Source organism: Passer domesticus, chromosome 4 (genome assembly GCF_036417665.1).
Source record: "Passer domesticus isolate bPasDom1 chromosome 4, bPasDom1.hap1, whole genome shotgun sequence".
NCBI classification, from domain to species: domain Eukaryota; kingdom Metazoa; phylum Chordata; class Aves; order Passeriformes; family Passeridae; genus Passer; species Passer domesticus.
In genome coordinates, this window is record NC_087477.1 from 37,033,264 (window position 1) to 37,057,678 (window position 24,415).

The 24,415-nt window shown below is 39.1% G+C and overlaps 1 protein-coding gene across 17 annotated transcripts in view; it reads right to left on the minus strand.

Moving 5' to 3' along the window:
* Positions 1 to 266: 266 nt before the first annotated feature.
* Positions 267 to 24,415, minus strand: part of DKK2 (dickkopf WNT signaling pathway inhibitor 2) — a 111,646-nt gene continuing 87,497 nt past the window's right edge. For 16 of the 17 annotated variants that reach the window (XM_064417156.1, XM_064417152.1, XM_064417154.1 and 13 more), the window contains 3 exons: positions 3,265 to 3,415; positions 2,475 to 2,624; positions 267 to 1,943 (listed from right to left, as the gene is read on the minus strand). In XM_064417156.1, the coding sequence (XP_064273226.1) occupies positions 1,693 to 1,943; positions 2,475 to 2,624; positions 3,265 to 3,415 (552 nt within the window). In that variant the 3' untranslated portion in view covers positions 267 to 1,692. Of the gene's footprint in view, positions 1,944 to 2,474; positions 2,625 to 3,264; positions 3,416 to 7,392; positions 7,530 to 24,415 lie in introns of those variants that run through there. The other variant, XR_010360999.1, reaches the window with a different exon arrangement.

Consider the following 24,415-nt stretch of genomic DNA (forward strand, 5'->3'; position numbering starts at 1 on the left):
TTTAGAATCTTATGAACAATAAGGGCAATGAAGCTGAGGTCTGTGTTCTAATTAGGAAGGCTGAGTCAAGTAGTGTAGCTAAGCTAAAGCTTTAAAGCATCCCACTGGTGGAAAAATGTGTCAGGCAATGGTAACGTGTCTTCAAAGTTAAACTACATACTGGCCTACCCATGTGGTGCAGAACTGAATAAACAGAAAAGAATCTTTTTATCTTTGTATCATAGAACATGAAAATGGGTAATTATAAATGGGCAATTACAACTTAGCAGTAGATCAATTATAGAATCAGACTTCTTTAAAGTAATATCAGTCTCTTTACCAAAGTTTATACAAAGGAATATTTGAAAATAAGTAAAACTTTAAAAGTTTGAAAAGACCTGGGAGACAAGTCACGGGAGAGAGGCTGTCCTTTTTTTAACCAGTACACAAACAACGCAGGGCTGGCAGCTGTTTCCACAGTCTATATATTTCTGTCATTCCTGGAAGAACTCCAGAGTGACAGGACATCAGTTTCAGGCTAAATACATGCTGGAGGCTGGTGTGCTGTGACATCACATGATGTTTAACAAGTCATTTGTGGTCATGCCATCTTCTTACATCCTCTTCTGCAGGAGAGGAGATGCTCACAAGACCCACCTCCTCTTTCTTTGCTGTCTCGAGAACAAATCCATTATACTGCTGCAGAGTGCCATAAGATGTAAAAGTTTGAGTTTGTAGCACTATGCTCAAAACCTCTCAACAAATGTTGAGGTATTGAATATATTGTATTATAACAGCAACAGAGAAACAACTTCAAAGCTCTTCCTGTTAAGCACTTCAACACTCTGCTATTTCTTTTGGAAATGTCTATAATGCAAGAATGCTTAGGCAAGGAAAATATATTTAGGACTAATGAGGAACTGCCTGTATATAATTCTGGATTCAGCATGCACACATATTTGCTTCATCTGTTCAACCCAACGCATATTAGCAGTAAACTGAGAAAAATACAAGTAATTAAGTGCCTTACTATGACATTGAACTACATAAAGCATTTCAGTTTACCCATGTATAGGAAACAAAACCCTGTTTAAATTCCTCCTCTTGGATAAACTGCTGCTCTCTTGAAATTTTGACATGGCCAGTTTTCACCTTCTTCTTAGGGGCCTGCAAAACATAGCACTCTTGTCCTGCAGGAGTGCTTCCTCGCTGAATGTCAGCCCTGAATAACAAGGGCATGTGGACATTCACAGTAACTTTATTTCCATTTGGCCAAATTGGCAATGTGGCCAATAATGTGTTGACAGGTGAGTCTTCCTGGCACGCACTGCTGCCTATAGGAGTACAATGTATATAATTTCTGTAAAAAATCCTTACCATGCTGTAGACCCACTGTTGCCCTAACATTGAACCCCTGAAACATCATGGGACAACACAGCAAGGTAAGTGACATTCATTTCCATTCTACTTGTTTGCATACTAGCATTTCCCACAAACTGGAGAATTATTTACAGGAGAACCGCGTGGTAGGTGAACTCCAGCTACACTTGTGTTTACCACCAGCTCAAAAAGAAATGCATTTGGTGTGACTTCTACTCATACTCTTAACTGTTACTTTAGCCACTTTCATTTGCAGTCCCCTTTTTCCACCATGCCATAATGCATTAAACACATAAAGCCACAGTCACTTAATACTATCTTCCCAATCCTCATTCAGATCTTCTGGCACACATGAAGTCTTGATTTAGAAGAGGAGGTCGCATCTTTCCATACTTTACAAGACAAACCCTTGGCACAGTCACATCGTTGGAAAATCTCCAGTCCATGGGACCCTTTCTTGCGCTGTTTGGTGCACACCTCCCCCTGATGCAACACAGGCTTGCAAATTTTGGTCCAGAAGTGGCGAGCACAGCAGTGTCCCTCAATACAGTCTGATGACCGTAGGCAGGGATCGCCTTCATGTCCTAAAAAGAGCAACCAAATTACTTTATCTCATGGAAAAATGTGAAAGTACAGATTCAGTGCAGACTTATGCAAATGGAACTGAGAAAAAGGAGAGGTGATATTATCCACCTGGGGCTATTTGAATGATGCAAACACAAGAGAAAATGTTAATTAGGAAGGTTCAAGGGGGTAATTCAGGGGACCTGCCATATGGGTTACTAAGGAGAAATTCAGCTGCAGGATTGTAAGTAGAATGACAAGTGTTCAATTACACGGCTGTTACAAGAGGAGGATGTCTGCAGTCTTGCACAACTGATAACATGATTGTCAGTCCACATCTGATACAGAGAAGAAAGCAGATGCTGTTCCAATCACAGGAACTGTCGGTTGACATTACATCACTTTCTGAGTCATGCTGTGATCTCTCACAATAGACATTCACTCCCTGTGAAATTACTGCCTATTTCTGGTTTCCACTGCTGTATCTTAACAGCAATAACATGATTCATGACATGAAGGAACAGAGCAGTCCAGTCCAAATGTGATCTTACCCTTTATGTGTGACAGCTTGGATCGGGGCCTCCCCAGGTTGTGCCATCCCAAATCCTTGCTCGTATAATGACCATTCTTCTTGTTGCGTGGCCCTTCTAGAGCAGGGATGTGAGGAGTAAGGATGCTTTCAGTTACTGGTATACAAATACCTGCAAGGAAAAGACAGCCACTCAAAGATCTGAATGAGAGGAAAAGCAGCTGAGAGACATGCACTGACCAGGTCAGGATGATGAAAGCACTGGGGCTTGGCCTCAGTGAAGCTCAGCTCTAATCACACATTCACCTCTGGTTCCTGGCACTTAGCCTCACCACAGCTCTGCTTCACTTGCTGTCAGACAGTCTCTCTGTCACTCTGGCTTTATGGTCTGAGCCCCTGGAGAGCTCCTTACAGACATCTCTCTCCAGTCTCCATAGAAATGCAAACAGTATGGTTATAACCCTCCCCAGGGAGAGTAGATTCAGGATTCATTAAGTCTCCCTTGCTTCCTTAAAGTATGACTTCTGTGCAGTCTTCCAGTGAATCAAAGCACACTGAATGTAGAGCTGTGATTTTAGGCAGCATTTTTGTGTTCCTCCACCACAAAATATAAGAAAAGACTGGTAGTTCCTGAGCCCTAAACAGAGAAACACTATTAAAGAAAATGAGGCAGAGCAGAACAAAGTAGACAATTTAGTTTTCTTGGCTTAGGAAAAGAAGAGCTATCACCCAGGAAAAAAGTACTGTTGCTGGGAGCACTCCTAGAAGCAGATGACGTCGAGAAGGCTGATTTTCTGCAGAGAAGCCCTTACCGTTGTTGCAGCGGTTCCCGGGGCAGCACATCCCGTCCCGGTGGCAGCGCTTCTTCTTCCTCCGGCACATCATGCAGGCAGACGTGGCTTGGTGGGGGCTGTGGCAGTACCGCCCAACTTCGCACTCCTTGTCGTTAGTGCAGGGATAGGCCTGGTGGGGAAGAGAAAGGTTTACAGTGAGGCACTCCTTTGCACAAGGAATGGATGCAGGCCATTAAAAAAATACCCAAAGAAAAAAAACAAACAAAAAACAAGAAAACAAACTACCTCTGAAACCTCCAAAACAAAACAATAGCCGAGGTAACAATTCACGAGGGTAGGAGATGCAACTAGGGGTGCTCCACTGCAGCCACACAGCAATAATTAAGCTCACACAACTGCTGGTCATTGCCTAAAGAATAAGTAATAGAACTGCTTGCTCACGGTTTCACCTTTCCTTACTTCAAATGTATGTGGGACAAGAGAATTCATATTTTTGTGGATTCAGGGATCTGATTCATAGGCGAGAGCTTAAAACTCCATAATAAACAATCAACAGAGCCATGAAAGCAAGTAACAATACTGAAACACACCCTCCAAAAGGTAACATTTCATTTTAAACTCTGAGGAGGCATTCTTCCTTTGACAGTTGTCAAACACACTGGCTTATTTTCAATAAGCTCAGTGTTGTCACCATGAGTATCTGCATCACACTCATTCAAATGTCTGTAACTGCACCACTCATCCCTGGCCCACACCAGAGGGACTCCTTGGAAGTGAACAAATGTCACTGGCCACCATTTCACTTTGATAACCTTGCATTCACTTCTGGTCTCAGTACACTCCTTATACTTGCCACCTGCTAAACAACACCCTATGGTATGCAGCACGGAATGTATTATAGAGCACAAAATATCTTGCACATATATTTCCCTGCAAGCAGATACATGGGTATACAGTTCTTCTCTGTTCATCAAAGCCAGCATTATCTCAAAGGAAAAGAGACTTTAAAAAGAGGGAAAAAAAGCAAAAGCACTGTATTCTTCCATAAAGATAAAGAAAACTTTGTTCCTACAAAAGGAAAAGAGAGGATTCTTGAAAGAGACACAGTAACACACACTGCCACATTCCAGGATGCTTTCTGCTGACTCCCACACAGCTACAACTATGCTATCTGTTTGAATCTAATTTTACTGCCTGTAAAATTATTTACAGATTTTTTTTTTTCCATTTCTCAAAATTATTCTTGAAGAATTTGTTTAAATAAAAAAAAAAAAGATGACAATAAATTTTGTGCTCTTCCTGGAAAATTATGGTTGCATTTCCTCAACTAATTTTCTCCAGTATTTCAAATAAATAAAACTATTGCTTTTCAAAATGATTTTGCAATTAATTGTTCAAACCCCCCCCCCAAAAAAAAAGAAAGCTCAACTGACTAATTTCCAGTGTAGAATGATTACTTTTCTTGTAACTATTTTTGAAATCAAGATTTATATTTCTCTCAGAAAATAAAAACTTCAAGGTCTTTGAGAATTCACTTTGAAAGTTGTTTCTTTAGATGGAGAAACTCGTGTTTATCTATGTTCATGTGATTCTGTTGAGAATCACATAAGAAACAAGAGGTCTTCCAAGAAAACCTAACAAATTTCTCTCATGTCAGTAGTAGGAGGGGAAACTATGCCATTTCTCATGTGAGTTCATGAGCTGTTTGTCAAAATTTACTTTACAGACCAAAAGTGCTGTCTGCATATTTCCCAAGTGCTATTGCCTCATTACTTCTGCCCTCTGAATATGTGCCTTTGAGAATTTTTCCAGGGTGCAGCTGTATGGAGTAATCTGAACTATGTGGAAGTCTTTTAGCCTTAAGAATGGACATTTCCTCAAGAGGATGAAATCAAAGAAGGCCAGAACTTTTAAGCTAGAAGTACCAATAACAGACAAATCGAAATACCTTTTTGGTACTCTTAAGGAATAAGCAGATTCTACTTATTCTAGCAAAGTGGAGCTAAAGTGCTCTTTCCTCAATCCCATCACTCCTTTCCCTCATTTTTCTCACACTAATAAATAAAATTGACTTAAAATTTATTATATAGTTACCATAAAAGTAAGATTTTCCTTATTTAAATTATATCTTACTAACCTATGGATCTTAGAATGCAAAAAAAAAAGCCATTTTATATAGACTTATGCATGGTTATACTGAGTTTGGAAAATACTAACTCTGCTAGCTGGAGGAAATGCAAATAAAAAACAGATGGACTGGCTCAAACCTGGAGATGAAGGCATTTTAGACCCTTGTCTGTCATCAAGACCTTCATAACTGCATCTTTTTTCCAGTATGGGCATGTGGCATACACCTGCAACTTGTCAGCAAGAAGCCTACTTGCAGTTTTATTTTGGTTCCTCAAATAGCTTCTTAAAAAAAAGAGTTCCCTGATCCTGAATGTTGCTAATGAGCGCTCTCATACACCATATCTAGTGATTGTTTTACTTTTGGCTTTTAAGCTGAGTGACATGGAAAAGATATTTTAAGATATGCATCTATTGTCAGCTCTACACTCTGTCCTTGAGAATGGTGAAAGTAATAAAAGACAACTTCAAAAATTGCTAGGAAAATCAACAGAACCCAGCCTTTCTTCCCAATCTAGAGCCCCTTCCTAAATAAAAATGATACTTCTGAATTACAATAAACCAAAACTGACCTACCTAAGGCAAATGAATGCAGCACATCAAAAAAATAAGTCTGTTACATGTAGCTTAGATAATAACTAACAGCTCCACTCAAAAGACCAGCTACCAGCCAGCCATACAAGAAACCCTCTTGCAAATGCCTGCTGCCACCAGCTATTTTGACCAGCCAAAATCACTATCCATTTACTGGCTATCAATCAGAGGAGCTTGAAACAAAAATGCCTCTACAGCCTTGTGTCTGTTTCCTAGTCACTAGGCATTCATTAGAATAGACATAATTCCTGCTCTCAGCAGAGTAATTCCTATTGCTGTGTAGCATTCATTATAGAAACAGAAACATAAAATAACATATTGTGTACTTAGCCTTGGCTAGCAGGAGGGGAATGCATCCATAATTATTCCTTTGTTGTCAGTTGAGTCAATCTAGGTATACTTCTTCAAAATACAGGGTAAAGAAAGCATACTTGTAAAAATGTGCATGTTAACTATTATCTATGTATAAGTCAAGGTTTCCAAAATCTCCTGCACCACAGTGCCTGGAACAGTCTTTACGTTCAGAGAATTGTAGAGAACATTTCCTATATACAACAAAAAGACATAGATCAGTCCCAGATGGAGAGGGAAGAAGCAAGCTGCAAACCAGCTCTACTTCCCCAGCAATGATAACTAATTCTATAAAGCACATCATCCCTTCACATTCTTCAGCTACACGTATCATTTTCTGGTTGTAAATCTCCATCCACTAAACACAGCTTTGATAGCATGGGAAACCAGATGAAACTGAGATAAAATACGTAGCACTCCCTGAAGCTGCATTTAAACAATCTTATTTTTTATCCCGCTTACAGGCAATCAAGTCACCCGTGGCATGACATGAACTAGATGTGCCTGTGATAATGAGTCACATTTTCAGAAACTGTTGCCTGATTAAGAGCATTGTTTACTGACATGGTTTTTCCTCAGCCATTCCAATTAGTTTTATATCCTTGCATAAAAGATACTGTTGATTACTTGTCCAAAACTGTACAAGTGATTTTTGACAAGCAAAGTGATTTTTGCAATGTTGGAGGATTCAGGATAGATCTTGAAATGAGTGTTGCTTGTGCTGTGCCAAAATGTCACCTGCATCAGTCCACCAAGACTAATCTTTACCAGTCACGTCCCAACAACACAGAGATGTTAAACTTTTCTCTTGGAGAGAGAGAATATTCCTTCCCTTCTGAATTTATATTCAAAATTTCATTAATGCACGATATGAATACTCAAGGAAAATTATACAGAGGATAGAGGACAAAAGTTGGGGATTTTCATAGTTGAACAAGTCATTCCAAGCACTGAGATCTTCCTTTTTATATTAACTTCCCAGGAAGACTGTGTAAGGAACTGACTGCCCACATTTTGTGGGTAAGTGGGTAATGTCATTTCCATGAGTTGAGAATCATGCAGCAGTGAGGTTTATGCTTACCTTTGTCTTTCCCCTTTGACAGAGAAGCTCTTAGCCCCTTTTCTCAGTGCAAGGACACTTGCTTGATATTTTTGCTGGAGTCATTTGCCATCGCACATATTTTATAGGCACCACAGAGTTTCACTGCAAGCTGTAGCAATATTAAAGGGTGAGACTGTTGTGCTAAGTAGTCAAACAGTTTGAGTCTCTCTGTCTGGCACTATAAAATGAAATGGAGAAACACTCTAGGGGGAGAGTAAGACAGACACTGTAATGTGCTGAAGGGTGAGAAGACTGATGGCAAACATACTTTATTAAGCTTTGGGAGATAAGGTCTTGAATTTCAGCATGGCCTCCAGCAAATATTTGAAGGCAATATTCCCAGCCAGTGTCTTAGTCACCAGGCTCTCATCTGCTTGTATCAGGATGTCTCATTTGTTTTTATACTGAAGTACTCCACACCGTACTAGATAATCAAGTCAGTGAAAGGCAGGAAAAGCCACTGGCATTTTCACCTAGACTGTGTCATCACTTATCCAGCACAAGCAGTTGAGACACTGCTGGCTTCAGACACACCTTCAATGCTGAGAGGAGCTGTGCCCAAATAGGTGTTCTGATGGAACAGATATCAGATACAGTGATTCCCCCAGAAGCAATTAACTGTTTTTTAAAACACATCATAAAATCCAAGTGCAGAGTCAGTCCTGGCAGAAAATCATGGCTACTACCCCTCCCAGCAGAAAAAACAGCATGGAGGTTGTCCATTAGCCTTTCACTGTGGATGCCAAGCAGCACTCGGCAAGACAGATGAAGTTTCATGTACCACAGAAATCACAGTACCTCTGCAATTACTGTTCTACATATTCTGCCAGCTTTGGTCCATACAATCATCCCCTGACCATAGTGGGGACTGAGCAGAAGAAGAGGAGAAAAGCTACAACCTGTTGTACAGCCAGGAAGTGAGAGCTCTCCAGAGCTACCAGGTCAGTCCATCATCCTCCTCTCTCACTTGGCATAGAGGCAGTAGCTCTATTGCAAAGGTGAGACAAGGGACTCAAGGAAATGGACACTACATTAACCCAGAAATGGCCTTGCTCCCTAGGTACCCATACATCAGAAAATGAATTTAGGCTTTTATTCAGCCTTGTACATACTATCCTTATTTATTAATATCCTGTGCAACTACCTGTGCCACTAGGCTGTGCTAACACATACTACAGACATCTTCTGCTGTCACAATCTATTCTATATCACATCTACACAATCTTTTATATTCATACAATATCTGTGAGACAGCTTGCCACAAATGAGTTGTGGCAACTCAGTTAATTACTCACTTGTTACTTAAGGGAAAAAAAAAAAAAGTATTTTTCTCTATTTCAATTACTCATACTTCTGTCCATTTTAAAATAATGACTGTGAAGGAGGTGGAAGCTGACCTCTCTGTAGCCAATATGCTGGCTAGATGATCAGAACTGTCCTGAGCTATAGGCAAGACAGAGTTTCCAACCTCCACTTGAGAGATGAACAAAAGAGCTTGTTTGCCTTTAGTCTTGGGCATATTGCTTAATATTCCAAAGCCATCAGGCACAATGAAGCAACCAACTGGCTCAATCATGGTGAGAGTCTCTCCTTCCCATCCTGCTTTGGACAGGACAGAACTATCTTTCAGAGCAGGACTTGATCCCCATGGAGCAAACATATGAAATAGCCACAGGGGTGCCATGTTTTCTTTTTCTTTTCTCTTTCTCTGAAGAATTAGTAATCCAAATTAAAAGCATGCCAATAAATTAGGAAATGCAAACATATGCTTTAACCAAGTAGCCTGCTGTCAAGACTAACTACAAAGAATGCAAGTCATTGTTTGGCTCCCCAGTTGGGCCTGATTCTGAGTTGGGTCTCAAATTTGTTTTGGCTTTTAACAGATCAACATTGGTGGGACAGTTGTATGCAACATGTGGCCTGTAGAGCTAAATGAATACATCACATGTGGGATTCGTCTCACTCGCCTCTTTGGAGACAGAGTGAAGATTCTCTCAGAAGTCTGAGAGAAATCCTAACATGATCTCACAGGATACAAACCTTAGTAACAATGGAAATAACAGCTCTTTATTCAGCACCACATGAATGTGATAAAGCAGAATGGAGGGGGTAAGAGGGGAATTCAAAGCCTTTTAATAACCAACAAACAAAGCAAACTCCCCGCTCTTTGTGGATTGTCTTTTTCCCTGCAAGGCAACTAAACTACTTACTGATAGTTTCTCAGGTGTATCCAGAAAAACCCACCTCTGATGGACCTCAGCCTAACTTTCTCCTAGCTGCTAAGCAGACATGTAGGTTAAGATGTGGATGAGAAATTACCATTATTTACTATTTTATTATTAATCCCAAACAAGAAAAGCATTTATCAGCAGCCATCTGGAGTGATGTATTTTTCCCACAGCACTGCTGATGTTGCTTTTTTCTATTCTTAGCTCAGCATAGGCATAGATGATAGCGAGGGATCTCACTGTGTGCAAGCACAAAGCCATGGTTAATTTATCCCACAGAGGAAATCATGCTGTGCTCTCAGACAGCTCCAGACATGGATCCTGTCTCAGACTGAGAAACCAGAAACTCTCAACTCTCAGTGACTGCTGTGGCACAGATCCTTCCTAAAAGAAAAACTTAACAGTAGTTGCAATGAAACAGTTTTACTTCTTTCAGTTGCCATAGCAAGCTTAATGATTCAATTTTTCTCACCAAACCTTGTTTTTGTTAAAATAACTCTGACCCATTTCTCTGCCAGACCTAAAGAGAAAAGTGCCATATTCAGCCTCTAGATTCAGTATAAGCACTTTCTTCTAGAGATAATTTATTTTTAACTCTTCAATTTAACACAACACTGCTGTTACATGAGGTCTGATTCACAGAGTGCTACATCATGGATACATATACTGCAGCTTCCAAAGACCATTCCTTCAAACTGTGTGGATAATGGTCCCAGAAGCCTGCATTATTAAACAATAAATATTCATTTTTCAAAGGAATTCTCAATCCACTGCTAGACCACCGCGGAAAGAACTTTTCTACGACCTGCAGTAGTCCAGCTCTCAAGATTTGCTAGAGCCAAAGAAAACTCAGGTCTTAACAACCAGAAAACAAACCTCACTGAGGTGCCTCTGAAACAACTGAGGTCCCTCTGAACCAACTCACAGGGGTTCTCTTGTAAGTTTTCCTTGTCCAAACAATAATGGCATGGAAAACAACATCCTGTTCTGCAAGCACCAGGCAGTTGTGCAGGGAGCTGTGCTCAGGGGGAATGTGTAGCTGCATCTGGTGGAAAGAGAGCCAAACACCTCCAAATAAACAGGGGAGCTGTGCTTCCCTGTTTCACACAGCACTGGTCAGTGTTAGTGCTGATTCTCCCAGTGCAGACAGGAAAAAAACTCCGAAGATTTTCCTGAATGATACCTCACTCACAAGTGACCCGATGGTATCTCAGCCCACATAATGAATTTCAACAAACATTTTAGGTCTAGACTATCTAGATCACTCCAACCTATTCTACAGCTTATACATCTACACCTTCTGTTACAGAACTACCTACATTTTGTGTCCTACTGGAAGAAGGCAGTGTCTGTTTAAAGCTGGCCTTGGCTTCAGAAAGACATATGGAGGAAGGTAATCTGCAAGAATGCAAGTGGATCTGCAAAATTTCTGGGAGGATTCTATTATCTCAGTTAAACCTGCCTTAATTTAGTGTATTTTACATGTGTCACGAAAGTATAAACCCAAATGTTTAACACACTTAGAATAACCAACCTTAAAATTTTATTGAACTTAATTCACCTTAAATTCTTCATCATACTTCTATAAATTTTAAAATAATGACTGTGAAGGAGGTGGAAGCTGACCTCAGTAAAATTAGGTAAAACCAGAAATTAGTTACATTTCCAAGTAACTTAAAGGGCAGCACAATACGACCAAAATATGCACAGAGGTACAATGTTTATCACAGAACAGCATCAAACTTGCTCCAGAATACAGCATATATATTGTTGTCCCTGAGGGAGCACAGCTACGAGTTTTCCTATTCTATCCCGTCTTTAAAATTATCACCCTTAGGTCCATATTGGCATCACTCTGCTGAATTCCTGTCTTCCCAAAGGAAACAAACTATGTTTCCTGCCCCATGCACAGTGTACATACAGAGGTGCTCAGGTTTTCCCTGTCTACCTGGTATTGTGACCACGATATTTCATAGCAGTGTTCCCTCCTCCACATTTTAGAGAGATCACGAGCTACCTACTCTGCTTGATTTTGAAGGTGGCTTCCTGCTCTGTAGAACTGGGACCTCACAGAAGAGATGATCTAAGAAGGTATAAAAATTTGGGGAACATTCAGTTTGACCCCAAATCTTGCAGGCTCTGTCTCAATGTGTCTAATTCATATTGTTTGGTGAACTACCAGCAGTAGCATCAAAACAGAGCATCAAAACAATGATAGGTAATCTTTGAAGCCAACAGTGTAGTTCTAAATCAATATGATAGGAAGCCTCCAAGTCTTGATTTTATGTAATTTTTGAATGCACCACCAAAGGCTGCTCAAAGAATGAAGGTTTGTTAAGACATGCTTTGTTCTATGTCCAGTCTTTTCAGCAGACTGTTCTTGCCCTTTTACCTCTGCCTTTCCCCCACTACTTTTTGGAAGGTTTTTCTTTTTAGTTTTGTCTTTAACTGGCTACTTTTCACCCATTTCAGCATGAGAGTCTTCTGGCTTTTTGATCAACATGTTTACTGCAATGGATGCACAGTTGGAATACTAAAATACTATCCAGATGAAAACAGCTAGCAGACCCTATGGCTCCTAAAGTACCAGGCATTAAACCAGAGGAAATACTCAGATGATGTGGTTGGGTGTAGAATAACACTGCAGGAAACTGGAAGCGAGTTACTGCTTAACACCTGGGTTTGAACATCTACAAATCATGGCACACTGTCAAGGTGGAGCTTTAACTGGGAGCCATCTCTGCAAGCATGTATACAGAGCAAGAAAAATGAGATGACAGCTTTACCTTCTGTAGTATTCCTACTAGGCAAGTAAACTGCCTTTGCTTTCAAACATTCACAAATTCTAGAAAAACGAAGGGGAAAACCTACCTTATTGAAGTCAGCGCAAAAACTCTCTTTTGTCTGTTACACTGCCTGGAGAGAGAATGCTTTCAGGTTATAAACATTTGTGCAGCATCTGTAATCCTCACCCTGGAAGTGACTCTTTGGTATTCCTTACAGAATACACTTTGCATTGCAGAATACAAAGCATTTAAGACACCATTTTTCAAATGCACTTTCTCTGCTTCTCATATTTAAAAGGACAGCCCTGAAAACATGGGTTTGTGGCAGCTGGAGAGACAGCCAGATGCCATATGTCTGAGAAGAATGAACTGCAGTCTCCACCTCAGCAGACTGCTGACCACAATCTAACATCATTACTGAATGTCAGCATTCTTGTCTCCTTCCCTGATGGTCATCTGTGTGGGAACACCTGACTCATATGCCTCTTCTAACCCCCAGCTCTTTCTCTATGTGTCAGAAACCACCACTGTCACCCGATATTCCAAAGACTTTCCCTCTTTTCCTGTTCTACGTGAGCCCCTCTGCAACATGATGGCTGTGACTGCTCCACTGCAGGGGAACTGGGAATGCTAAAGCACCTACAGAGAATTGAAGTCAGACGTCAAAATTCCATCAGTCCAGCTTTAATGTCAGACAACCAACCAGCTCTGGGGTACCTGCACCAGCTCCCACTTTTCAATCTCTTGTACCACAGGCATTGCCACAGAAGTCCATGAGTTTTGAGGAAAAAGAAAGAAACAAAAAAAGTTAGTATTTCTTCAGTTTTTACAATTGGTCTGCATGAGTGAGACAGAGAAACAGGACAAGTAATAATTCAGCTTGGGGCTTTCCTTTTCATAGCAACAGGAAGAATTACAGTATGAGAGTGTAGCTCCTCGTCCTGACTCATTCTAGGAGCAGTTGTGCTTGGATGAGGAGCCAGCAGTGCTTATGCAGTGGGACTACCTGCAGAAAACTAGCTGTCCTGGGAAAACACTTGGTCACAGACCCCTGAGGGCACAGGCAAACTCTGTGAAGTGCTTAGACTCTACTGCTCAGCTGACTCCTCAGGAAGAGTAAAATGAAAAACTGTAATACTAGGCTATTAAGGCAAATTATCACAGTTTACTCAAAGAAGGCCAAAGATGACAAAGGGAAAGGATTCCTAAAAGCTCCATTAAAAATGCCATTGTACTCTTATTATATGATTAAGTTGGAGCTGCCTACCAAACTTCAGCCTGTGGTAAATAACGTAGCAATCAAGGTTTCAACACTATTCACCCTTTTCCCCCCTTTTCTTTTAAAATGCTCCTGGTTAATTTTGCACAAACAAGAAAACAGGAACAACACAGCAAGGCAAGAATAGCTTGTGAGTAAAACCAGATGAAGACTAGCATATTTACATAGTGTAATGACTTCACTATTAATTCAAACAAACCCAGACCCCAATTCTCAGAAGAGAGAGAGAGCACATGCAGTCCAGGAGGCAAGAACAGGGTGGCTTCAGACTACATTTATGTCTGCAGCCCCTGAGTTAGTAGAGACTGCTCTTAGTTTCAGTCTGCAATAGTCACTGGGGGACCATCTTTCATTCTAGACGCTGCACTCCGACTACACCCTCTTCTCAATCTTATGGGCCCCTTTCCATTTTCAAGGAAGACTTCCTTCAGTGCTAGGGACCACAACACAAAAGAGACAGAACAGTAACATTTCATAAAATATCTAATTTGTAGGGAAAAAAACCCTACCTAATCTAGGAGAAACGAAAGAAAGAAAGAAAGAAAGAAAGAAAGAAAGAAGAAAGAAAGAAAGAAAGAAAGAAAGAAAGAAGAGAGAGAGAGAGAGAGAGAGAGAGAAGAGAGAAGAGAGAAGAGGAAAGAGAGAAAGAAGAGAAAGAGGAGAAAGAGAGAAAGAGAGGAAGAGAGAGAGAGAGAGAGAGAGAGAGAAAGAAAGAAAGAAAGAAAGAAAGAAAGAAAGAAAGAAAGAAAGAAAGAAAGAAAGAAAGAAGAAGAAAGAAAGAAAGAAAGAAAGAAAGAAAGAAAGAAAGAAAGAAGAAAGAAAGAAAGAAAGAAAGAAGAAAGAAAGAAAGAAAGAAAGAAAGAAAGAAAGAAAGAAAGAAAGAAAGAAGAATCCTACACAATGTCTGAATCCAGCCAAAAGGGACATTGTCCTATTTCTAGTCATTGTTAGCAAGCAATTACCTAGAATTCTGGCATTTACCATGGAATTAGCTCTAAATCTGTTCTCCACCCTCAAAATAAACTGTTCTGCTGCTGAGACATGCATTTATCCTCTTCTCTGCTACCTTTTATCCTTCAGAACTTGTGTTTTCAAGCACTCTCTTCTTGTCTGAAAATAATATTCTTTATGTGGAGTTACAGAATCTCTTTTGTTCCTAGATGTCTTGGATGTTGGTCAACAAAAAGTCATTAAAAAGTTTAATCCCCTGTGTTTGGCACTACATCAGACTGAGAGCAATTTCTTTGTAACAGTCTTTGGAATAAATAAGCATTAAAGGGGGGGGGGTGCTTTTTCCTTATACTGGTCACCCACACTTTATAGTGGGTGGCCCTTTCATTTATCCCATTACTATATTTCCACTTCTAAAGCTAAGCCAGATGCAGCAACCTGATACTACTTTTTAGCTCTTGCAACTTCATTGTAGTGAAAACTTCCGTGTATATCTGATTCTTGTTAGGAAAGGCAAAGAAGCAGGAACCATGGTAATATTGCACCACCTTCTTGACAACTTCTATTCTGCATGAGCTGCATTCCCCAGGGTACTGCACGCTTCGTTAGCAGGCATTTTCCACATTTTTATGCCCCGGATTGCAAACATAGAGTCATCCTGTGTCTGGCCTCCTCCTGTTGGCATTGTAACCTCGCCCAGAGGCAGCCTCTAGGTGCTGTGCTTTCTTAAAATTGTACATGATCAGTTCTTTACCTGCTAGGTAGCCTACACAGCAAAACCAACAAGGGCAGGAAAGATTTCAAGTGTTTTATTTCATTGGTTTTGTCTGCCTTTTCTTTTTTCTTTCTTATTTTCTTTAAGCAGATGGACCCAAGGTAGTGGGGTATAAATGGCTTGCTGTGCCAAGGCCACATAAGAAGTACACAGAACAGAAATAATTCATTTAAATCTATGATTATTTCTTTTTTTTTTTTCTGAATTTGTACCCTTCTTTTCAGATGTACTAAATATAAGCAGTAGTGACTGTAACAATTATCTCCTTTACAGAGAGACAAAAACACAAATCAAGATGGCCACATTTACCAGCCAAGTGGGAAAAAATGTATCCTACTTTTGAGTGATACCCATGGAAGCATATTTTAGAGAAATAACTTGATTTTTAAAAGAATATTTTACAGACAAACTCAGTCTATTTAATAACTGGCAAAAATCTAATTTTAGAGCATGGCTCTGTGCAGAGTTGTCCTTAAATTTCATGCTGAAATCAAACATTGACCATGGCAATGTAATTATGACAAAAGAAGATCTCCTTCCTTACTTTTTGCTACAGTGTTTGCTGGAAGATATGGGAAATATGGAGATATATATTTCACATAACAATCCAGGAAAAAAAAATTAGTTAGAAAGATAAAACTATTTATAAGTCTTGGGTAGTTCAACTAGCAGTAGTGATGTTATTTGGATCCTTGATGTTATTTACATATTTATATTTTTGACAATATATGTACATTTGTAATAGTTTACTGTACACAAAGTGTGATTCACCTATTGGGCAACAGATTATTTTCCTACATGCATGACAAGGAGGCAGAAAAACAGACTAGGCTGACACGAATTAAAAGTATTTCATCACAGAAAAGTAATGAACTCTAGGTGGTTTTCCTTAGTCATGAGAAGGGTATTTCCCAAGTCAAGGAATTCCATTTCAGTTTCCTGCTCTTCTAAATCTCCAGGAGACAGGATTGCTCAGAATACATTGGAACTAAAGCAACGAGACAGCACATTTCCCTTTGGGCCGTCTCTTTAGCTCTGATGAGCAGTTGGCCCTGAGGATCTCTCTCCACCTGCACTGAACCAACTCTTACATCAGTGGTGGTTACACACCTGCTCTGCTGGAAGAGCTGCAAAACCCACTAGGCAGTTCTTGGTGTAGCCAAGTGACTAAATTCACCTGAGTCTTTGCATATTTGGTGAAAAATCACAGGGGGAAAAAAACCCCCAACCAAAACAGAAAATTACCCCTTTTTCATACACCACTCATTCTCAAAACAGGCACAATTCCTATTGTCCTAAGAAGTTTCTCCCAAGAAGGAAAATCAGCCCATAAAGTAACTAAGTACCACTGCCTGAAAGTTAAGTTTTTCATAAATCTGGTGGATTTTCCTTGAAACCAGCTCAATGGTTCATATGAGATAGGAGCATTCAGCACTTTGCGTACTCAGAGGATCTCTCTAAACTGAGGCACTGGGTACAGCCTTGTGCTGCTTTCTGCCTGAAAACCCATAATTGGTCATTTTGGTGCACTATTCTCATTTTAATCAAACGAACCTCACTTAAGCATGTCACTTCAGGACTTGGCCCAAAGGCAAGTCAGTGCTTATTTTAAAGGGTTAAGAGCCAAGGATAATATATTTTAGAGGGGTAAACTTTGTCAGTATAAATAAAGGATCAGTCAAAATTCTTGGTTTGAGGGTGTCAGGCTATCTTGACCTGCAACAATAGGGTGTATTAATTACTCAATACTTAGCTCAAGCCTTAGATAGCACATAGTGTACTTTCAAAGATTTAATCTAATGTAATTGTATTTATCCAGGTTTATTCAGAGATCTTTTTTTTTTCTTCAGTTAAACCAATGCAATCAGGCTGAAGCCTACAGGTGGACTGTGTGAAAGAGCACGAGCATGGATACTGAGTAGTCCCTTAGAAATATAAGTGTACTGTCTATCAGTTAGGCCTGTGTATACTTCAGAATATTTCTTGAACATAAAATACAACTACATTGCTATTTTGATGTTTTTCTAACACATTCTGAGAGAACATAATCATTCTGCTCCAAAACATCCTTTTCCAAATATTTTCTTATTTTTCCTTATCTTGTATTAACAAGACTTACTGTGCTTGATCATGAGACCTGGAAAAAAAACAGGATGAAACACATCCTAGTGCAATTAGTCCATTTTTCTTTAAACAGAGGACAAAGTTGGTCTACATACACCCCCTTGCAATCACTGACCTATTCCTCTGCTGTAGTTTAATGTCTTCATTATAAAACACAGTGTAGCGAGATGGAAGGCACTGACAAATATCAGCATTAGCAGCAGTGAAACAATTTGTCACACCACTAAGGCTCAGCCATTTGTAGAGGGATGACCAGTAGAGAGTGCATGCTAAGAGCAAAATACAAATGTCTGGATCCTCCCCAGCACCTCTTTCAGCTATTTATACAAACATTTTCTGACTTTTTTTCCTCCTTTCTTTTCAGTGTCAGCTGCTTTTTAGCAATGCCTAGGCCACAGTTGTTTACAATGCACCAAAATCAAAGTTAATGATCTTAGAGTCCTCAAGTCAAAGTACATCTGGTCTGGAAACAAGACTCTGTCTTAGGCCCAACTTCCATGTAAATACACGCACATCTAAGTGGAAAAACACCCTGTGTGTTACGGATTTGCTGAGGAACGTGCAGTAGTACCCTTATCATTCCTATCGAGTGTAACTCAAGAAAGACTTTTGAGAAGTTCAAAGGAAAAGCAGCAAACCACAGTTTAAATGAGACTCCATTAGGCAGAATTCTGCTCATGACTCTCACAGATCACTTTTTATTAGCAAGCTACATGAAGAACAGCAAAGCTATAGTGCTTACCAGGCTGGGTGCAGGCACCCATCCTGCCAGAGAGCTTTTAGATGTTGAATCCAGCACTGCTGTTATCTGCTCTGGGAGAAAAAAACCTGATGTAAACAAATGGAAATTTTGTGTTTGGCCAACAAAGGGGCTTTCCCAGCCAAAATCAGAATGAAGTTTTAAAGTTATTTGGTAAATCAAAAGGCTAAAAAGCCATGATCTTGTAATTTCTCCCTAATGTGAGTAGCCCTCACAGTGATCCCATGGTTTCACTGAACTTCAAAACAGATTTATTCATTACAAACTTAGTTTATAATAAAAGATTTGAAGAGCTGGTCATCAATACATGACAGAAGAAAAATTATGAAATGTAAATTTTCTGCTGGTTGGAAGCATTCACTTTCAGTTATTTTAAAGCAGCTTAAACACACTTTTGAAAAGAGGCATAGAAATGCTTTGTTTTGATCACAGAACATGTCTGTCAATTTTTCAGAAACACCACATTCACTCATCTGTCTACTGAGTAATGTCATGGTCTGAGAATGTCCACTAAAATCCATTTGGTACATCTGAAATGAAGTTCTTAAAAGTTTAAATAATTGGATTTGCAGACAAACCTAGTTCCTGAATATATGTCATTAGAGCAGTACTTCATTCAGAAAAAGCAGCTATGGAGCACTCCATAAATCTATTTCTGCTTCCTCTGTCCAAACCCTTAGTTTCAGAGTTAAGAACCCAGTCCAATAGTACAGAACAAACACATCTGGGAGAATAAACCATATCAAAGGCTTGATCCTAAGTCTTTTCCATTGGTAATTATGGCTGAGACAGTACTTCCATTTTGGCTGCCTCATACAGACACCAAACATACGCCAGAAAATTACTTTTGGTAGCCACAAAGTGTCCCACAAGCATGACCCCATTTATTTTGATGGGATTACTGACTGAAGGGTTTGTCTCCCAGGTATGAACACAGCAAAGAAACACTGCTAATAACACCTCATCTCCCCAAAGGCGCAAGAAGTGGGTAAAGTCACCCTTAATTTGCTTCCATTCAATGAACTGCTGAACCTTGTTTACAAAATCAGGAAATAGCATATTTTTTGAGGCGTGTTATCTCAAAAAACCCACCACTTTTTACTGAAGAGTTTGCAAGAAGCAAGACTATTGAAAGGCTACCAACAGTCTGACATGGATTCTCAGAGAAGAATCACCAAGCAACACAAAAGGAAACAAAAGGAAAAAAGGACCAAGCAACACAAAAGGAAACAAAAGGAAAAAAAAACTTCTTTAAAAAAAAAAAGGCAAAAAAGAAAAAAAAAAAAAGCTGGTTTTTGGGAATAAGATATTAGCAAAAGGAAAAACAGCAACAAGAACTGCCAAGAAGCAGATATATAGATACAATTTAGAGGCTGGTCTGCACCCAAAAGCAGGACCGCTGAGTACCCCGAGCAGTCCAGGCTATCACAGGTTCCACATGAATGCTGACGTGTTCAAGATTCCAAGGGAGGGAGACATACACATGCTTGAAAAATGTACTGCCTACATGTGCATGCTAACACCTATGAGAAAAGCAGTGATGAGTTCATTTTAAACATTCCTTCATTACCTAGATATATGTCACATGACCATATAGCAGAGATATAACATGGGACCACGGTGGTGTATTGCAAATTACAACAGAATGTAACAAGCAACTACTTAACTTGCAAGTAGCATTATAACCATGCTGTATCTGCTTATACTTTTTTCTACTGAGGGGCAGTAGAGAAACCTTGCTTAGAGATGAGACTTGCATTGTTTTAAGCAAAGCAGAAATAGGAATTCAGCGCAAATGCCAAAAAGTTTCAAATCTAGCTCTAAAGGGAATTTACAAAGAGATGAATGAAGTCCAAAGACTTTTAGGATATGACAACAAATCAAACTGAAAACACAGGTATTCCAACAAGCAATCTGTATGTATTTACATATTGCATATTGGTATACCTGCCGTGGAAGAATTTGGTTTAGCTATACTAGTTAAGAAACTCTGAATTTTTGTTTCTCCCTTTTGAAAACAGCATACTATTTTTCTCTTTTTCTTTTATGGGCCACCAAATAACATGTGACCAAATGTACCTATTTAGTGAAAATGAGTTCCATTAGTATGTAATCTTATACTTGCATTGTTTTCTTCTGAAGGAAAATAATGGGGAACAGGTGGTGATGCTTAGCATCAGGCTCCTGTTTCTAGAATTACAATCTACTGGGAGCCACCAGCAATCTCTGAAAGCTGTCATAAGTGCTCGGAACTAGTAAGATCCAGAGCACACTCAATACATTAAAGCTTCTTTTTGAAAATTTAAGTAGGTGTGACAGGAGAAAACTGGCTGAATGGTGCAGGGATTCTAACGTGTCCCTGCAAAGGGTCGTGATTTCCTTCTGCATCCCACAATAAATAACTCAAGCTGGCCTCCATTTCCACAGCAGAAATTAGACATTTAAAAAATTCAAATAGGTACCATATGCACTATAAACCTTTCTGGTTTAGCATTCAAATGCAGACTCATTCACATTGTTGGAAAATATGGGATTTAAATTCGCCTAGAAGAACTTCAAACAGCTGTTCCCTCACACTTATTTATTCTTTTCTCGGTGCCACAAAAACAGCGGTGCCAATAAATATCTCCTTGATGTTGTTTGAAAACCTACTGGAGTCACACAGCATAAATAGTTTTACCCAGTGAGTCACAAAACCACACATCAAATGAACACTTCTTTGTTTTATCAATCCCATCTTACCTTACCAAATAGGAAGTGGTTTAGAAATAATTTGATATAACCGAGATTTCCAATGAGTTTTCATGATAAACACAAGACAGAAACACCAGCTAACAGATTTATCTATACAAGAAAACAACCCTTATAGCCTTGTTTTAAAACGTGGCTCTGAAGCTGAGGGGTAGGACAAAGACAACACATATTTGTAGGGCAGTTTTGACTGACATACAACTCTATAAAAATAGACATGGAAGGCTGGCTGGCCTTCCTAACTACTGCTAGATGTCAGATATGCCAAGATGCACACTTATAAGAGGAAAGAATTAATGCAAGCTTTTTTTGTGCCATTGTGGTTTAAAATTATAGGAATTAAAAGAATACAGAGTTGTTTTACATAAAAAATAAGGGCCAGATTTGCTGTTGGTAGAAATTTGTAATTTCCCACTAATTTCCACAGGAATATGACAAGTAGTACCAAGGAATCAGATTGCACTTGACAATTCACATTTCTTGCACATCTATATGAGACCAATCTTACATTTATTATTACTGTGGTTATTTTTGGTGGGTGACCCTAGTCAAAGCAGTCCCTTCAAGTAGAAATATTAGCTTATGCTTCAATAATGCTTCTTTAACCATAGAAATGCTAGCTTTGTGCTACAAATGTCTTAGTTAGTCTTCCCACCTGAAATCAGGTTGCTGAAGTAAGGGATAATGTTAAATTGTGCCACAAGATCCATCTGAAATCAGTCGTTTTCCTTAACACAGTAAATATTTCCACTTATCACACCTATTAACCTGAATCCAGACAGTAATCTTCTCTAGCACATGCATAAACAGCAAAGTTCTTGACCAAAAAGCAATCACAAAATTATTACTGTTTGTAATGAGAGAACTAGAAAAAGTGCACAGTCTGATCTCAGAACAGATTTAATCTTCAAGAGACAGAATAATTCTCATCCCCTTTGTGAACTGATAAGATCCTACTACTACCACTACTACTACTACTGCTACTAAAGGTAGCTCCATGGGGGAAGTAAATTTCTTGCAAAAAAAAACAACAAGCAATGATTAATTTACCAAGAAACTACAATATTAGAGCAAAAGATAAACATGGAACTATGTGTCTGACCTTCTAAAAGACTAATTTTTTATTTGCCTTTCAGACATAATGATTTTACCATCTTTCTTCAAAGAACAAAACTCTACACTTTTCAAAACAAAGTGTTAAAAGATTAATCTGTTCTGAATTGCAACGTTCTGAACTAGCTGGCGGATGGTCCACACACACTAACCATTTATAATTCACGAGGGACAACATTCATGGCACCATGATTTTAACAGTTTGCTGACAAACAAACAGTTTAACTTTTGCCCAGTTTGCTTTTCCCTGTAAGCAGAACATCAGTACCTTGTGCAGTACACTTTGCAGACAAACTGCATTGCACCACACATGACACAGTTGCTCACCCTTCTCAGTTTGTAGAGTCTGGATCCAATTTTCAAATGAAAGATCACTTTGCTGAACATTTATTTTTCCTGTGGAATTGCTGTTCGGTGAATAGGCTGTTTTCAGCCTTGGGGGTTATTTATTTAGATTTTCATTCTCTTCAAAATGTTGGTGGAAAATGTTTGTCTGCTGGAGGGGTACCATATGCTTCTGATCTGAAGACTGACTGACTCCTACTGTGTAAAAAGTGAGTGAGCAAGTAGAAACACAGACAGAAGATTGAATGATCATTAAGTATCTAAATGAACTGGGAATTACAGTCCCAGTTTCCAAAGTCTGTCAGATGAATTGAGTTCCAATCTAACTCAGAGTCCTGGGAACCTAAATTTCTATACACTCAAGAGTTTAATATAACATCAGAAAGAGATGGATGAGAAAGCATGAAAGCTGAGAAGGATATGAAATGAATGCAGCATAACCTGCTGATTCAAGAGCAAATGCAGGTTCTCAAAACAAATATTCTTACTTTCTGCAATAACTTATGATATTGTTCTGCTTAGAATCTGTACCAATTGTGAAAATGGCATGGTTTCTTTTTTATATTGAACTAAACAGAAAAAAAAGACAGATTATTTTTTCCAAGAATTTTTATGTTAGGTATGCATATTTAAAATATTAAAAATATTCCAAGGCATGTTTAGAAAAACTACTGTTTAAAAGCATATTGACTTAAGCAGGGTCATATTCAACCTGTGCACTTCCTACTAAACTTGTAAACATTTAACTTCTTCTGTGTTTCTCTTTTCTAAAAATACTCCCCATTGTGTAAATGTTTGGATTGGTCATCTACATTATCATCTTCTAAGTGCTTTTAGTTCCTTGAAATATCATATATTTGTTTCAAAGAAGAACATTTTACTGATGGGGAAATTCAGATGGCATACACTGACAGGTTTTTGGAATCAATGCCATAGAAATTCAGCATAACTGATGACTGAGCCAACCAAGTATTATGTTTGAAGTCCAACCAACAAAACATTTGTGGCCCCATATAATACTATAAAATTCTATAGTATTTGTGGCCCTATAAAATACTATTCCACAGAGCCATTGAAAACACTCTGCTCAGATAGCTAATTCACCATATGCACAAAAACAGCAGAATAAACAAATACACACCATTAGCTGGGATTTTTTTTTCACCAGCAAAAAGGTGTCAGAGATTTTAACAAGCAGACAAGTTCAGGCTAGCAAGCTCCTTTCCACATCTATTTTAGTGAAGGGAGCAGACTGGACTTGGTCTCATCTACCAAAATTCATGTACTGCACTAGCCATAAATGCACCAAGTATCTTCACATCAATCAACTGGTCACAAGATATCACACCTTGTTGTCAAGAGCAGTGGAGAGGCAGCAGTTCTGCCAAGCTTTTTACAGAACCTGGATGGTTGGAATCCAAGTTTGAATGCCAAAGTATTTAAACATGTGTGTTAACCATGGCTTTTAAATCTTTTGGAGTTTGCAGGTGGAAGATCAAAGGAGGGTTTAAAATTTTTTTTTTAATACTATCAATACTCATTAAGTCAGAGATGATGACCAGACACTGCTGCAAGGGGAAAACAACAGAGGGAACACAATATTTTGTGAAGTCCAACTTTTGCCTGATGCAGAGAAGGATCTGGTGAAAGCAGGGAAAAACTTGCACACAAACATACACATACCAGCACTTTTAGCACTGTGAATTCTATTTAGGCTCCTAAAATCTCTGGTCAAATTGACTTCAAAGATAAAACAGGAGGTTATTGGAGTTTGACTGTAATCTTGAGTTATTCTTTGTCCTCGGCTTTTTTTAATCTGTTTGTAGACAGAGCCAACCCACCCTGTACTTCCCTGGTATCAGAGTAGTTTCCATCAAAACTGT